The following is a 15,520-nucleotide window of genomic DNA, read 5'->3' as shown; positions in this document are numbered from 1 at the left end:
GAGGCAGAGCCTTGCAGCTAGGGGGGTGGGGGGAGCCCCTGCCAACCAGCACACCCACAGCAGTCATCCCCAGCACAGCAGAAGGATGCACACAGCCCACATAGAGGACAACCCTGGAGCTCTGGTGGCCAGAGAGGAATGTTCTGCTGGGCCCCATAAAACATATCCCACATAAGGCCAATGATCCAAGATCTGGAGACATAACACACCTATCTAATACATAGAAATAAACATGGAGAGTTAAACAAATTGAGGAGATGGAAAAATATGTTCCCAATGAAAGAAAAACAGGAAAACCTCAGAAAATGAATTAAACAAAGTGGAGATAAGCAACCTACTCAATGAAGAGCTCAAGGTAATGATTACAAAGATGCTGACCAAACTGGGGAGAAGAATGGGTGAACACAGTGAGAATTTCAACAAAGATTTAGAAAACATAAAAAAGAACCAATTAGAACTAAAGAATACAATAATGAAATAAAAAGTGCACTAAAAGGAATCAACAACATTAGATTAGATAATACAGAAGAATGGATCAGCCAACTGGAAAACAGAATAGTGAAAATCACCCAAGCTGGAAAGAAAAAAATGAGGCTAGTTTAAAAGACTTCTTGGACAACATCAAGTGAAGTAACATATGCATTATAGCAGTCTCAGAAAGAGAAGGGAGAAATGGGCAGAGGATTTATTTGAAAAGATAATAGTTAAAATTTCCCTAACCTGGGAAAGGAAACTGACAGCTAGGCCCATTAAGTATAGAGAGTCCCAAAAAAGATCAATCCAGAGAGGTCCACACCAAGACACACTGTAAATAAAATGACAAAAATTAAAGACAAAGAGAGAATATTAAAAGCAGCAAGGGAAAAGCAACAAGTTATGTGCAAGGGAACTCCCATAAGACTATAGACTGATTTTTCAGCAGAAACTGTGGAGATCAGAACAGACTGACAAGATATATTAAAGTGATGAAAAGAAAAAAACCTACAACCAAGGTTACTTTACCCAGCAAGGTTATCATTCAGAATTGAAGGAGAGATAGTTTATAGACAAGCAAACACTAAAAAGAGTTCATCATCACCAAACCAGCCTTACAAAAAATGTTAAAGGAATTTCTCTAAGCAGAAAAAAAAAAAAAGGCCATAAGCAGAAATGAGAAAATTATAAAAAGAAAAATATCACTGATAAAGGCACACATACAGTAAATGTAGTGAGTCAACCACTTATAAAGCAAGTAGGAAGGTTAAAAGAAAAAAAGTAGTAACATTATGTATAAACACAATGGATAGATAAAGGATACAGGAAATAAAAAGATGTAAAATATGATGCCAAAAACATAAACATATGTGGAGAGGAGGTAAAAAGGTAGGGCTGTTAAAATGCATGCAAACCCCAAAGATCTAAACTTAAAATAGACACACACACACATATATAGTTATATGTGAACCTCATGGTAACCAAAAACCCATAATAGCTACACAAAAAAGAAAGAAAAAGGAATCCAGGCATAACACTAAATACAGTTATCAAATCACAAGGGAGAAGAGCAAAAGAATTCAGGAACAGAGAAGAACTACAAAACAACCAGAAAACAATTAACAAAATGGCAATAGTCCATACCTGTCACTTACTTTAGTGTGCATATGTTAATACCAAACTTCTAATGTATCCCTGCCCCTTCTTTCCCCTTGGTAACCATAAGTTTGTTTTCTATGTCTGTGGGTCTATTTCTGATTTGTATATAAGTTCATTTGTATCACTTTTTTTGTTAGATTCTACATATAAGCAATATCATATGATATTTGTCTTTGTCTGGCTTACTTCACTTAGTAGGATAATCTCTAGGTCCACCCACATTGCTGCAAATGGCATTATTTCATTATTTTTTATGGCTGAGTAATATTCCACTGTATATATGCACCACATCTTCTTTATCCATTCATCTGTCCATGGACATTAATTTGCTTCCATGTCTTGGCTACTGTAAATAGTGCTGCAATGAACACTGGGATGCATTTATCTTTTTGACTTATAGTTTTCTCTGGGTATATGCCCAGGAGTGGGATTGCTGAGTCATATGGTAGTTCTATTTTTTTAAGGAACCCTACTGTTCTCCATAGTGGTTGTACCAATTTACATTCCCACCCAGAGCCTATCACTTACTTTAAATATAAGTGCACTAAATGTTACTATCAAAAGACATACAGGCTGATGGATTAAAAAATATATATATAAAATATGTATATATGCCACCTATAAGAGACTCACTACAGATCTACAGATATATACAAACTGAAAGTGAGGGAATTAAAAGTCATTCCATGCAAATGGAAATGGGAAGAAAGCTGAGGCAGCAATACTTACCTCAGATGAAAGAGACTTCAAAACAAAGAGACAAAGAAGGCATTACATAATGATAAAGGGGTTAATCCAAGACAATACAAGACATATATGCACCCATCATAAGATCACCTAAATACATAAAGCAAATATTAACAGATAAAGGAAGAAACTGACAGTAACACAATAAGACTGGGGGACTTTAACACTGCACTTACATCAATGGACAGATTATCCAGACAGAAAATCAATAAGAAAACACTGACCTTAAATGACACCTTAGACCTGATCAACTTAACAGATATTTTCTATAGAACATGCCATCCAAAAACATTTCATGCAGAATCACATTATTTTCAAGAACACATGGAATACTCTCCAGCATAGATCACATGCTAGGCCACAAAACAAGTCTCAATAAATTTAAGAAGACTGAAATCATAACTTGCCTCTTTTTTACCACAGTGGTATGAGACAGGAAAATGACTATAGGGAAAAAAAAACTGGAAAAAGCACAAACACCTGGAGTCTAAAGGATATGCTACTAAACAACCAATGGGTCACTGAAGAAATCAAGAGAAAACTTTAAATACCTTGAAAGAAAAAAAGAAAAAGAAAAAAAATACCTTGAGACAAATGAAAATAAAACAGAAACACAGTGTTCCAAAATCTATGGGATGCAGCAAATGCAGTTCTAAGAAGGACATTTATAGTGATACAGTCCTACATCTGGAAACAAAGAAACAAAAAATTCTAAAATAAACGAACTAAGCTTACACCTAAAGGAACTAAAAGAAGAAGAACAAATAAGACAGAATATGACAAGCCCACAACAAACATAATACTCAACCATAAAAAGCTCAAAGTATTTCCTCTAAGATTGGAAACAGATAAGAGTGTCCAGTCTGACCACTTTTATTCAGCATTGTATGAAATTCCTAACCACAGCTATCAGAGAAGAAAGAAAAGAAATCCAAAGAAGGAAGAAGTAACAACTGTCATTATTTGCAGATAACGTGATACTACGTATAGACAACCCTAAAGACACCACCAAAAAACTCTTAGAACTAATAAATAAATTTAGTAAAGTTGCAGGATACAAAATTAACATACAGAAATCTGCTGTGTTTCTATACGTAAATAATGAACTATCAGAAAGAGAAATTATGAAAACAATCCCATTTACAATTTCATCAAAGGAATAAAATACCTAGCAATAAACCAAGGAAGTAAATGACCTGTACAATAAAAATTGCTGAACAAAACTGAAGACAATACAAATTAATGGAAATATATTCTGTTGGCATGGATTGGAAAAAAAAATTGTTAAAGTGTCCATATTACCCAAGGCAAGCAACAGATACAATGCGAACTCTATCAAAATACCAATGGCATTTTTCACAGGATCAGAGGCAAGAATATACAATGGGAAATAGCCTCTTCAATAAAGGGTGCTGGGGAAACTGGTCAAATACAAGTAAAAGAATGAAAGTGAACAAATTTCTCACACCATATAATAAATAAATTCAAAATGGATTAAAGGCTTAAATATAAGGTCTGAAATCATAAAATTTCTAGAAGAAAACATAGGCAGTACACTCTTTGACATTGGTCTTGCCAATATATATATATATATTTTTGAATCTGTCTCCTCAGGCAGAGCAAAATAAAGAAATGGGACTAGATCAAACTAAGTAGCTTTTTCACAGTAAAGGAAACCATCAGCAAAATGAAAAGGCAGCTGGGGCTTCCCTGGTGGCGCAGTGGTCGAGAGTCCACCTGCCAATGCAGGGGACACGGGCTTGTGCCCCGGTCCGGGAAGATCCCACATGCCACGGGGCAGCTGGGCCCGTGAGCCATGGCCGCTGAGCCTGCGTGTCCGGAGCCTGTGCTCCGCAACGGGAGAGGCCACAACAGCGAGAGGCCCACGTACCGCAAAAAAAAAAAAAAAAAAAAAAGAAAAATGAAAAGGCAGCCAAACGAATGGGAGAAGATATCTGCAAATGATGTTATCAGATTAGGGGCAATATCCAAAATATAAAAAGAACTCATACAGCTCAGTATATAAAAACAAACAAACAAATAATCTGACTTTAAAATGGGCAAATCTAAATAGACATTTTTCCAAAGAAGACATATAGATGGCCAACAGACACATGAAAAGATGCTCAACATCACTAATCATCAGGGAAACACAAATCAAAACCTCAATGAGATATCATCTCACACCTGTTAAGGTGGTTATCATCAAAAAGACAACAAATAACAAGTGTTGGTGAGGATGTGGAGAAAAGGGAGCCTATGGCATTGTTGTTGGTAATGTAAATTGGTGTAGCCCCTATGGAAAACAGTACAGATGTTCCTCAAAAATTAAAAATAGAACTACCATATGAGTGAGCAATTTTACATCTGGGTATTTACCTGAAGAAAACAAAAACTCTAATTCAAAAAAATATATTCACACAAATGTTCACTGCAGCATTACCTACAATAGCCAAGATATGGAAGCACCCTAAGTGTCCATTAATACATGAATGGATAAAGAAGACATCCAGAAAACACCAAGCTTTTAGCCTGCCAACTATGGTAAAGTCCTAAAAGCTGGCCTTGGTTGTCTGCCGCTAGACCCAGATCCAAGAAATTGAACTCTAAAGAATGGTTAGGACGTGGAAAAATGGACAAGGAAGGATAAGAATTAAGTCAAGGAAATAAGGAAAGCAGCATGCGTAGATGAATTAACAAGGTGTACTGCTAGAAGTGAGAGGACTGAAAAGAACGTAGAAACTTTGTCAGGACTAGTCTGACTTTTGTCTTCCAGAAAAAAGAAAAAAAAAGTTTCCCATCTTTAAACATCTATAGGTTAATAGTAAAACAGCAGTGGATTAAATCAGAAAGCCACAGTGTAGACCAGACCACTTATTAAATGTGCTAAGATAGGAAAAGTCACTTAACCTCTTTGATCTTCACTTTTCTCATTTTGTCCAACACATTCAACGACCTCAGTGATTCATTAAGTATTCATTGAACACTTACTATGTCCTCTCATTGTGCTATTTAAGACATGGCTTTATTTCGAAGATCTACCTTCAAGTCGAGGAGAGAATTCAGTACATATATTTCCACAATGCAAAGTAGAAATTACTATAGTAAATACCATAATAGAAATTTTGATAAAGTGCTTTGGAACCCAGAGGATAAAAGACTGGCTTCTGCTGTGGTGAAGCTAGAAGACTTATTGGGAAAAAAAGGTGAGAAAATACATGTGAAAACACCACACCCAACAGATTTTAATACATTATAAAAATAAGGTGACATTTGAACTACACCACCAACACCACTGTGACCATCACCACTGTTATTTTACCAGCACCCTTCCTCATATCAGGGAGAACATGCTCTTGCTTATTCTACAATGTTACATGTTCTTCAAGAACCCTACTAAATTCTTCTTCCTCTATAAAGAATATTAGAATCAATTATTTTTATGATTCTAAAAGGTAAGTTACCTGGAATATTATTTTAAGCCTTTTTATGATAAAACAAAAAATTGGTTCCTTTTGGTCAACAGAATCATTTTAAATGCCATGAAACTAATGGTAATTTACTTTTTTCCACAGGCACTTAAAATATATCTTAATAACTGACCAAAAAATGTTGGAGCTGGAAGGAAAAATGATATGTACATTTACACAAAAACGTGCACACGCCCCCCACACATATTCACAACATTCCCCACTTTGTTTTAGGTCAACTATTCCACTCTTCTCCATGCAACACTTCATAAAATCCCACTTTTCTCTAACATGTAAGTCTAAATTGTCATTTTGAGGGCACTTTACAAAGATTGAAATAATCATTTATGGACAAATAGTTTGTTGCAGCCTGCGGATACGTGTCAAGCTAAATTATGGAAAAGTATTAAAAAAGGAAAGGCTGTTTTTCATGGCAGTCAAAGACAGTGAAGCTCTAAATGATGGGTGTGCCATTAAACCCCATGGTGAAATGTACCTTCTTATCTAAAATGCTTCTATGTCTCTCTGTCTTTACCCTTTTCACCCTGAGGAAGGTTCTATTGCTCTGAAAACAGCTTAAAAAAAGAAAAAAAAAAAAGAAATGAAAAAGCATTTTTAAATAAAATACAGGGCTTGAGGGGATTACAAAGAGCATTTTTGTAAACCACATTGCTGTCAGATGGGGTTCTCCAGAACCACACCTGGATAGAGAGAGATGTGAACTGTGATGCGGTGACACGGGCCAAGGCTCACAAGGTGTGGTACTCTGGAGCTAGAATCATCTGTTCCAAGTGTCCTGAAGTGAGCTTTCTGCACCTTTTCACCCCTGCCCCTAACAACCACTGGATGTGGGCTGCCTGAATGTGGCCTGATTCAGGAGAGATGAGTCAGCTGGGAAGCAGCCGACAGCTGCGGGCTGTCTGCTCACTACAGTACTCCAACCGCAGGGTCAGCAAGTCCTTGCCTAAAGGGGGATCTGGGTGGTGGATCTCTGTGTCCATCACTTAACTTCACACAATTATACTGCAACACAGCTCACATGTTAGTGACACAAATGCTTCAAATGAAAGAGTTAAAACTACCATATAAGAACGGCAGGACTTTTTGAGCTAGAAAGGCCCAGAGAAATTATCTGAACTCTTCATTTCAAAAGGTAGGAAACAAAGACAAAAGGGTTCAAGGGGTTTGGATGAAGGCTAGGAGACAGATCTGATCTCTGATGGGATAAATATCTGATGGAACATCATGGAGAGCAAAATTAGACTCCATCAGTTTTATGTGAGCCTGAAGAAGGGAAGCTATGGAGATCCAGAGGAACTTCATAAGAGCCTGGACTGCACAGTTGAAGGGCAAGGACAATCTCTTACTCATCATTGTGTGTCCAGTACTCAGCACAGGACTGGGTCCATAACAGATATGAAATGTTCAATGAGGAAGAACTTCCGCACAAAGCTGTGAACAGCTGAAATGGATAGCCTCAGAGGAGTTTCTCCCTCACTGGCCTGAGTATAAAACAGGGTAACTACTAAGTGGAGGGGTTGTAAAGGGCTGTGGCAGACAGGTAGTTGGACTACATGTTAAGACCCCCCACTTGGGAGCTGCTATGACTCAAAATCCAAGTCTCCTAACTTCTAATTAGTGCTTTTCTTTTAAACTACCCAATTTAACAAAGTACAGAAACAAATCACCTTCATTTTAAATCAAGGATAGCCTACATAAAGTCTAAACCCTAATTGAGTGTTCTGCCCACTGTAATTTATTTCTTCTCAAAGAAGTTAAACCGTTACTGCAATCTCGCAAATAATTACAATCTTATTGTTAATTTGGCTTTAGGTGGGTCAGCTAGTAAAAAAAAATATACTGATGAATAGCCATTTCCTATGATTAATTTTCAATATAATGTATCAATTATTGCAACAATACGTAACCCCCAAACAGTGATGTGGGCTTCATTGTGCTGTGTAAAATTAGGTCAGATACAAAAGCAAATTCTTTGTCATCATTATTAAAAAATTAGAAGGAATAAAGAGTTACTTCCAGAAGTCTTGTGATAATTTCTAAACCAAGGAATAGCAAAAGGAAGCATCTTTCTAAAAATTTACAAAATTAAGCAATCAGAGAACCCTAGAGTTTGAAGAAAACTAAGAGGTCATTTAGTTCAACTGTATAAAGAAATGTATTATTCCATATTCCCTACAGATGATTAGTCAGCCCCTGCAGGAACCTTTTCCCTCACTATTTCTCAAGAAAGTCTGTTCTCTGTAGGATAGCTATGCTTTTTGGATTAAAATAAATCACAAGAAAAATGCTTGTTTTGAAAAAGGACAAGCTGGAAATAGGGTCATTATAATAGAAAAGAATAATAACTAACAGTTGAATAATACTTCAGATTTCACAAAACATTTCACATTAGAAAATTCATTTGATTCTTTCGAAGTACAAAGAGATGGTTATGAAATGTATTCTTTGATACTAAATTGCCCAGAGTTACCCAACTTTAAAGTCTTAGAATAAAAAACGTAGACGTCAGACTTCTAATGATCTGAGAACATGCAGGAGATGCCACCAATTGAAAGAGGTAAGTAAAAGCTCAACTTGTCCTCTTGGCTTTAAACTTACTCCATTGAGAATTGTTTAAATCACAATGCTATTGGAGAGGAACAATGCACTTATTTTCCCAAAATACTTAATTAGTTCTTTTTGTAGAAATTTGAAAAGGATTTATATTTGGTAATTTGAAATATGTCTATATACATTTATAATTTCATTTTGGTTCCAGTCATCTTATCCAATTTAAAAATATGTTATCAATTCTTGCAGTTGCATTTATTCACGGGCAACAAAATTATAGAAATCCAATCTGAAGTTGACAATTACCGTTTTAGACAATGCGCTTTTAACTCTATTTATTAAAATTGACCCAAGTACTTATATATGATAAGTCAACAACAAAATGTGTTAAAGAAGTTAACAGAAATGTAGTTTTGGGAAAAAAAAAACAACTCTTTATGAATTGGAGTTTACAGAGCCAATTTTGAATTTAAATATACTCAGGCTCAAAAACAAAGGTTTTTTTTTGTAAGTGGAAGGTAGGACAAAAGCATTTGATAGTCCAGTGAAAATAATGGGATTGATTTAAACTGATTCGATGAGAAATGGAATTTTACTCTTGCTTTGCACAAGTTTTAAGGCAACATGGCAAGTGATATATAAATAACCTAAGGAAACTGTTGACATGAAAGATTCTGTAAGATTCTATAGGGAATCAACTTGGGATAACATAACCAATATACTTAGCTCCCTAAACTTTCTGGCACCAAAAGAGACAGTGAGGCCCAATCTCTGAATTGTTTAACTTAATTTGCCTCAAAGCCCTGTCAGGCATAAGGAAAATAGCTGCTGTTTACTTTTCTTAAGCTTATATGACAGGGAGCAGCCAAAGAACCCGAGTGTTTGAGTTGATCAGAATCCACATCCCAACTCCACTACCTAATAAATTCTGCTTCATCTTTCTATGACCAAACCAGGCCATCTTTGGGTGCTGCCAGATCTAATCTGGCAACTGTTGTATGTGCCACATACTCAGTGAGGAAAGAAAAGTACTCTGAGGTAAAGTAACACCGACACTCAGGCTCATGGCCAGGGAGAACTGGCTGCGTTTGAAACTGTGATGACACCCAAATGACACACAATCCAAAAATTTCCTATTTTTCACTGTCATATGACCACCCAGTCTCTCAGTCTACTCTGGCATTTTTAAAATTCACTGCTTTTAGCAGTGAATTCTTTCTGGGGTGGGGCCTTGCAGCAGAATTCAGCTCCCTTTGTGCCATAAGAAAACTCCACATTTCTCCTGAATCCAGAAATTGCTTTATCTGATTATTAGTTCTCTGGAGGTAAGTGCCCAGAAAGGATTTGGAGATACTCTGAAATATGAACAATAAAATTCACTAAAGTCAATGGAAAAAAAAAAATTGAGAGAAGTAGGACAGGGGGACAGAATCTGAATTAAATAGCAAGCAAAATGCTTTAAATCTGTTTTGTTTCACCAATAACTTTCATTTTCATTTTTGTGGCTTCATCATCAAGTGATTCCATTTTGGCTTCTATTTAACATTTTTGTACCACTTAGCTAGCTAATACTAAATGATTACTTTCAATGTCTTTTGAGTTCATTAGGCTTATAGGATTTTTTATGAAGATGAATTTCTAGCTTTGAAATGTTAGCCTCCTAAAAATAAATACAACAGAGTGAGAGAAAGAAGCCCACACCAAAGCCTTGGATTGGATATGGGGATATTTAGAGTAAAAGGACATATGTGGCATATTTTAAACTACTACTACCCCCAACAAAAACCTTACTGCTTTTAAAACAAGTTTTAATTACGATGGTTGTTATAAATTTTGCTGAAACAATAACTTGAGCAATTTACAGTAACTAGAGAAAACCAACTGATACCAATCCCAGGTTGGTAGGTTTTACGTTATGATCAAGGGACTAAACAACTAATTACACATTATATCCTATAATGAGGATATAGTGGAAAGACCACACATAATGGTGTGACTAAATAGTACAAAGTGAATAAAATGAAAGGGAGAGTGCAGGAGTGGAAATAGCCACTAAGTTCTCATTCTAATTATGCCTAAAGTAGTATAACTCATACAATAAATTTTAAGGATGAAAACCATGCACAAATTGTTGTCATAAATGTTAAATTACTAGTATCAGAATGTTCAGTATTGTACAGACATGATAAACTACCCTGGATATTACATTCTATAAATATACTGCAATTGGAGAACCACACTCACCTCTAGGGCTATTCAGGCACCCCACAAACACCCACAGGGAGTCCTACCTTCCTTCCTGTAGACCCCAGTGACTAAGCCTGTCCCTTGCTCTGGTCTTACTAAGTATTTTTATTAACAATCTTCTTTACATGGTTTCCCAAATTCAACATCCAGCCCATTAGTCTTCAGAATTTTGCCATTAATGAGCCAACAGACATAATACATCAATACCAACATTTATACTGTGTTGCTCTGTGCCAGGCTCTGGAGGTATCAAACTGAATAAATAATCTGTCTTCCAGGCTCTCACTTGTGATATGAAGGTGGGCATGTAGGAGGATAAATTACAGCTCAGCTCCGAGGCTGTGTGCTGAGCAGGACAAGGGTTCAATGACTACTAAAGCCCACAGACTCCAGGCTAAGAGGCGATCTTGTAATTTAAACCTAAAAGATTTTTGTTTTAGATTTTTACCCTTTTTTGCCAGACGATTTTCTTACCTGTAAGCCATAATGAGGACAGAGAGGAAATGGTAAAAGTGGAAGGAGACCCGAAGTAAGCTAGAAGAGAGGAGGAAGAGGTGATTATCAACAGTAAAGAAAAGCAGGGAGGGAAAAGCTCCAGGGTACAGCCAGGGAAGGAGGAGAGAAATCAAAACCAACCAAACGTCATCAGCTCAGTCTGATAGGAATGTGACAAAGTAGAGGATGTATTGATAAATTGGGGGTCTGAGGGTAGAAGATGGGAATCAGACCAAAAAGAATGATGATACCAAAGTCTGCAATCTTCTGCCCCAGGAAGAAAAAACCCACAGAGACACTGGTGAGCACTTACTATCTTCAAAAAAACCAAAAAAAAGCAAACAACAAAAAAAAACTCTTCTCTGAAGGAGTTTACAATTACAATCTAGACAAAGATGATAGTAGCATAAGCAAAGAAGTTCACATATGTGCAGAACTGAGTGACAGTTAAGCACAGAAGCAGAGAGAAATAATTCTTTCATAGTTCTCTCTTGGGTCATCTCTCTGAAGTCAATTAAGTACTGCAAAACCCAGGGATAATCCCCAACACAGAGAGGACCTCTTCAGAGTTGTTTTATTTATTTATTTATTTATTTATTTATTGGCTGTGTTGGGTCTTTGTTGCTGCGCGTGGGCTTTCTCTAGTTGCGGCGAGCGGGGGCTACTCTTCGTTGCAGTGCGCGGGCTTCTCACTGCGGTGGCTTCTCTTGTTGCAGAGCACGGGCTCTAGGCGTGCGGGCTTCAGTAGCTGTGGCATGCAGGCTCAGCAGCTGTGGCACATGGGCTTAGTTGATCTGCAGCATGTGTGATCCTCCCAGACCAGGGCTCAAACCCATGTCCCCTGCATTGGCATGAGGATTCTTAACCACTGTGCCACCAGGGAAGTCCTCTCAACTAGAGATCTTGTTACAGTGAAGCTATTAATTCAACAAGTCTGGATTGGGACCAAAGATTGTGGATTTCTATTAATGTCTTAGTTTATGCTGCTGGGCAGCGGTTTGAATGACAAGAATATGGAGAACCCTTTCTCTCCTGCTACAAAATAGAACATTGACGATGGGGCAGAGAGGATAAGCCAGATTATATAAATACAATCTAAAAGGAGACAGTTTAAAATGACGCCAAGGAAAAGCTGGAATTAGTCCATTGCTTGGAACTGAATGAATGGAAATTGACATTTATTCAGCATCAGTTTTGTACTAGGCACCTTCACACACATTAATGCTCACAAATCCTGGGAAGAACAGGCATTGCTTTTTATTATCATGAATGTTTAGGAACTGTCCTAAAGTCATCAAGTTCACATACTCCTGGCAGAGCCAGGAGTCAAACCAAGGTTTACCTGACTCAAAATCCTGTGCTTTTTCCTCTAAAACAACTGACTCTGAAAAGCCAAATTCAGGATACAACCAATCCCGAGGCAGGAATTTTAAGGAAAAGCCACACAAAGCTGCAGGCTTTGTTTTCTAAACATGAAGTCCTATGGAGTAACTAAAGGAAATGCAATTAACAGATTCCATCCTAAAATTCTAATGTTCAGAGTAAACTTACACAAGTGTACACAGTAAAGCATAGTAAAGCCAAAAAGTAAACACAAATTTGCTTCCCAAAGGAGTCTTGTTCTTCAAGGTAAACATTAAACCCCAAATTCCCCAAAGCCTAAGTAAGGTAAACAACATAGTAGACCAGAAAATACATATAGAAAATTTATAAAGTGTCAATGTATTTGGGTTTTAATTTTCAAAATGGAATACTGTTCTTTCAGATTTGATTTAGTCCACAGCACATCAAGAAAAACTAAACAAATACCATTTAACACTCTAATTCTAGTGGATAAAAAATACAAGAATCTGGCTTAAAGAGACAGTACATCTCACGATGAGCTCACCAGCATTACCAGCTGGGACCAGTTAAAAACATTTACCAAATAAGGCAAGTTTTTTCAATGCTTAAAATCTTTCTACAGTGAGCTCACTTCACTTCTCACTGCGTTTCTACAGTAATTGTAGAGGTCATCTCTCCAACTCAGAGCCAGTAAATCACCAGGCTCTCAATGCAAACATGGGCTGCATGGTCTCTGGAGAGCATTCGGTTTGGCTTCATTTTATTACCGACTGTCTACAGAAGAAAAAGATGCAAAATCTACTCTAAAGGCAGAACAGTAGGAAGCTGTATTAAGCAAAATCTATTCATAAAGTCAGAGGGAGTTGATTACCACTGTGAATAAAAATGGCAGACCTTACTTTAATATATTTGTCCAGTTGCAAAACATGCTTCTTGTTATCTAGTCCTGAGTCTATACAAACATATCCACAAATTTTAATAATTTTGGTTAAATGAGTCATCTACAAAATCCTACCCCCATTTTTTTTCCATTTTTAATTGACTGCTTTTGTATAGTGTAGGAACCATGCACATGGACAAAAGAAGGTTAAATCTATGATGAAGTTTCCCACATTTTTACTTAAAAAACACTGTTGGGAGGAAGGCTGTCCACCCTATTTAACAGTTCAAGTTGTGACTTCAAACCTAAACAAAAGCATGTAATTGTAAGTAGTTTTGACTTGGCCTTCTCTTAGGTATTTACATACATTCTCCTTCAGAGGTAAAAAGGACTCTTCATCTTCTTCTTGTAAATAGCTTGTGTGCCAAACACTAGCCATAAACTGAGTATATTTGGCTTCAAAGGTAAAAAATTTCCATAAAGATAAATATACTTCAAATAAAAATTCTGGTGTTTGTGTTACAAATATGACTTTTAGTCACTAATCTGCTAAAGGTCACACCCAAGTTTATCTTTTTATAAATTCTGTGGTTTTCCAACATAGGAAGCCAAATCATCAAACTCATGTTAACTCTGTGATATCAGAGAAGGTCCTGTTTTTTTGTTTTTTGTTTTTTTATTGAAGTATAGTTGATTTACAATGCTGTGTTAGTTTCAGATGTACAGCACAGTGTTTCAGTTTATATATATATATATATATATATATATATATATATATTCTTTTTCAGATTATTTTCCCATATAGGTTATTACAAAATATTGAGTATAGTTCCCTGTACTATACAGTAGGTCCTTGTTGGTTATCTATTTTATACATAGTAGTGTATAAATGTTAATCCCAAACTCCTAAGTTATCCCTCCCCACTCTTTCCCCTTTGGTTACCATAAGTTTGTTTTCTAGGTCTGTGGATCTATTTCTGTTTTGTAAATGAGGTCATTTGTATCACTTTCTATAGATTCCATATATAAGTGATATCATATGGTATTTGTCTTTCTCCATCTGATTTACTTCACTTAGTACGATAATCTCTAGGTCCATCCAGTTGCTACAAATGGCATTATCTCATTCTTTTTTATGGATGAATAATATTCCATTGTATATATGTACCACATCTTCTTTATCCATTCATCTGTTGATGGACATTTAGGTTGCTTGCATGTCTTGGCTATAGTAAACAGTGCTGCAATGAACACTGGGGTGTATGTAACTTTTCAAATTATGGTTTTCTCCAGAAGGTCCTGTTTGAATGAAGACCTAAGAGACTGCAGAGGTAAAAAATGGAAATATGTTTCAGGCCTTAGACCAAGAATTACAAACTGCTTTCTGCAAGGGACAAGATAATAAATATTTTATGCTTTGTGGGCCACATGGTCTCTGACACAACTATCCAACTCTGCTGTTGTAAAGTGAGAGTGCCATAGAAAACACAAATGGGCAATGCTGTGTTCTAATAAAACTTTATTTATGGGCACTAAAATCTGAATTTCACATAATATTCACTTATCACAAAATATTACCCTTCTTTTAATTTTTCAAAAGCCATTTAAAAATGTAAAACCACTTGTAGTTTGTGGGCCATACAAAAGCAGACAATGGGCCAGATTTGGCCTAGTTTGCTAATCCTTAAACATAAAGCATAAAAATCAGTATTCTCAGCTCAGGAAAGGAAACAAAGGACACTTTCCATTCTTCAGGGTGGAAAACATCATGAGGCAGAAGAGAATGGAGGCACCTGGGTCTTCACTGTGATACTTGCTCTGAACTGGTGCTGGTGCGTAAGAACTGGCAAATACACCACACAGGAGAATGGGCTCATTCCCTCCTGTGCCTCCCTTCCTTGAGGAACTTGGTAACAGCAGAATTCACAGATAGGGAGATAAGCCTCTCATACCCAAAGGGAAGAACAGAAGTAAATTTAAAAAGTAAAGATGTGGTAGACTGGAGAACTATACTGACTTAAAAGAAAAGCATTACAATAGCAGAAGCTGCTGAATCAAAGCAGAAAATGAGAAAGACAGTGCTGGAAAGAAACTGGAGGGTTAACAAAGAGGCTCCTCTGTGAACTCCATGGAA

General features: G+C 36.6%; 1 protein-coding gene across 2 annotated transcripts in view; it reads right to left on the bottom strand.

Annotated features, from left to right (window-relative positions):
* ARHGAP42 (Rho GTPase activating protein 42) overlaps positions 1-15,520 on the bottom strand; it is a 287,432-nt gene that overhangs the window by 104,767 nt on the left and 167,145 nt on the right. The window contains exon 5 of one of the 2 annotated variants that reach the window (XM_060303949.1): positions 11,142-11,201. The exons of the other annotated variant lie outside the window; for it this stretch is intronic. Within the exon in view, the coding sequence (XP_060159932.1) occupies positions 11,142-11,201 (60 nt within the window). The remainder of the gene's footprint in view (positions 1-11,141; positions 11,202-15,520) is intronic. 2 annotated transcript variants of the gene reach the window in all.

This window comes from Globicephala melas, chromosome 8 (genome assembly GCF_963455315.2).
Source record: "Globicephala melas chromosome 8, mGloMel1.2, whole genome shotgun sequence".
Classification (NCBI taxonomy): domain Eukaryota; kingdom Metazoa; phylum Chordata; class Mammalia; order Artiodactyla; family Delphinidae; genus Globicephala; species Globicephala melas.
This window is presented reverse-complemented; position numbering and strand designations above follow the sequence as displayed.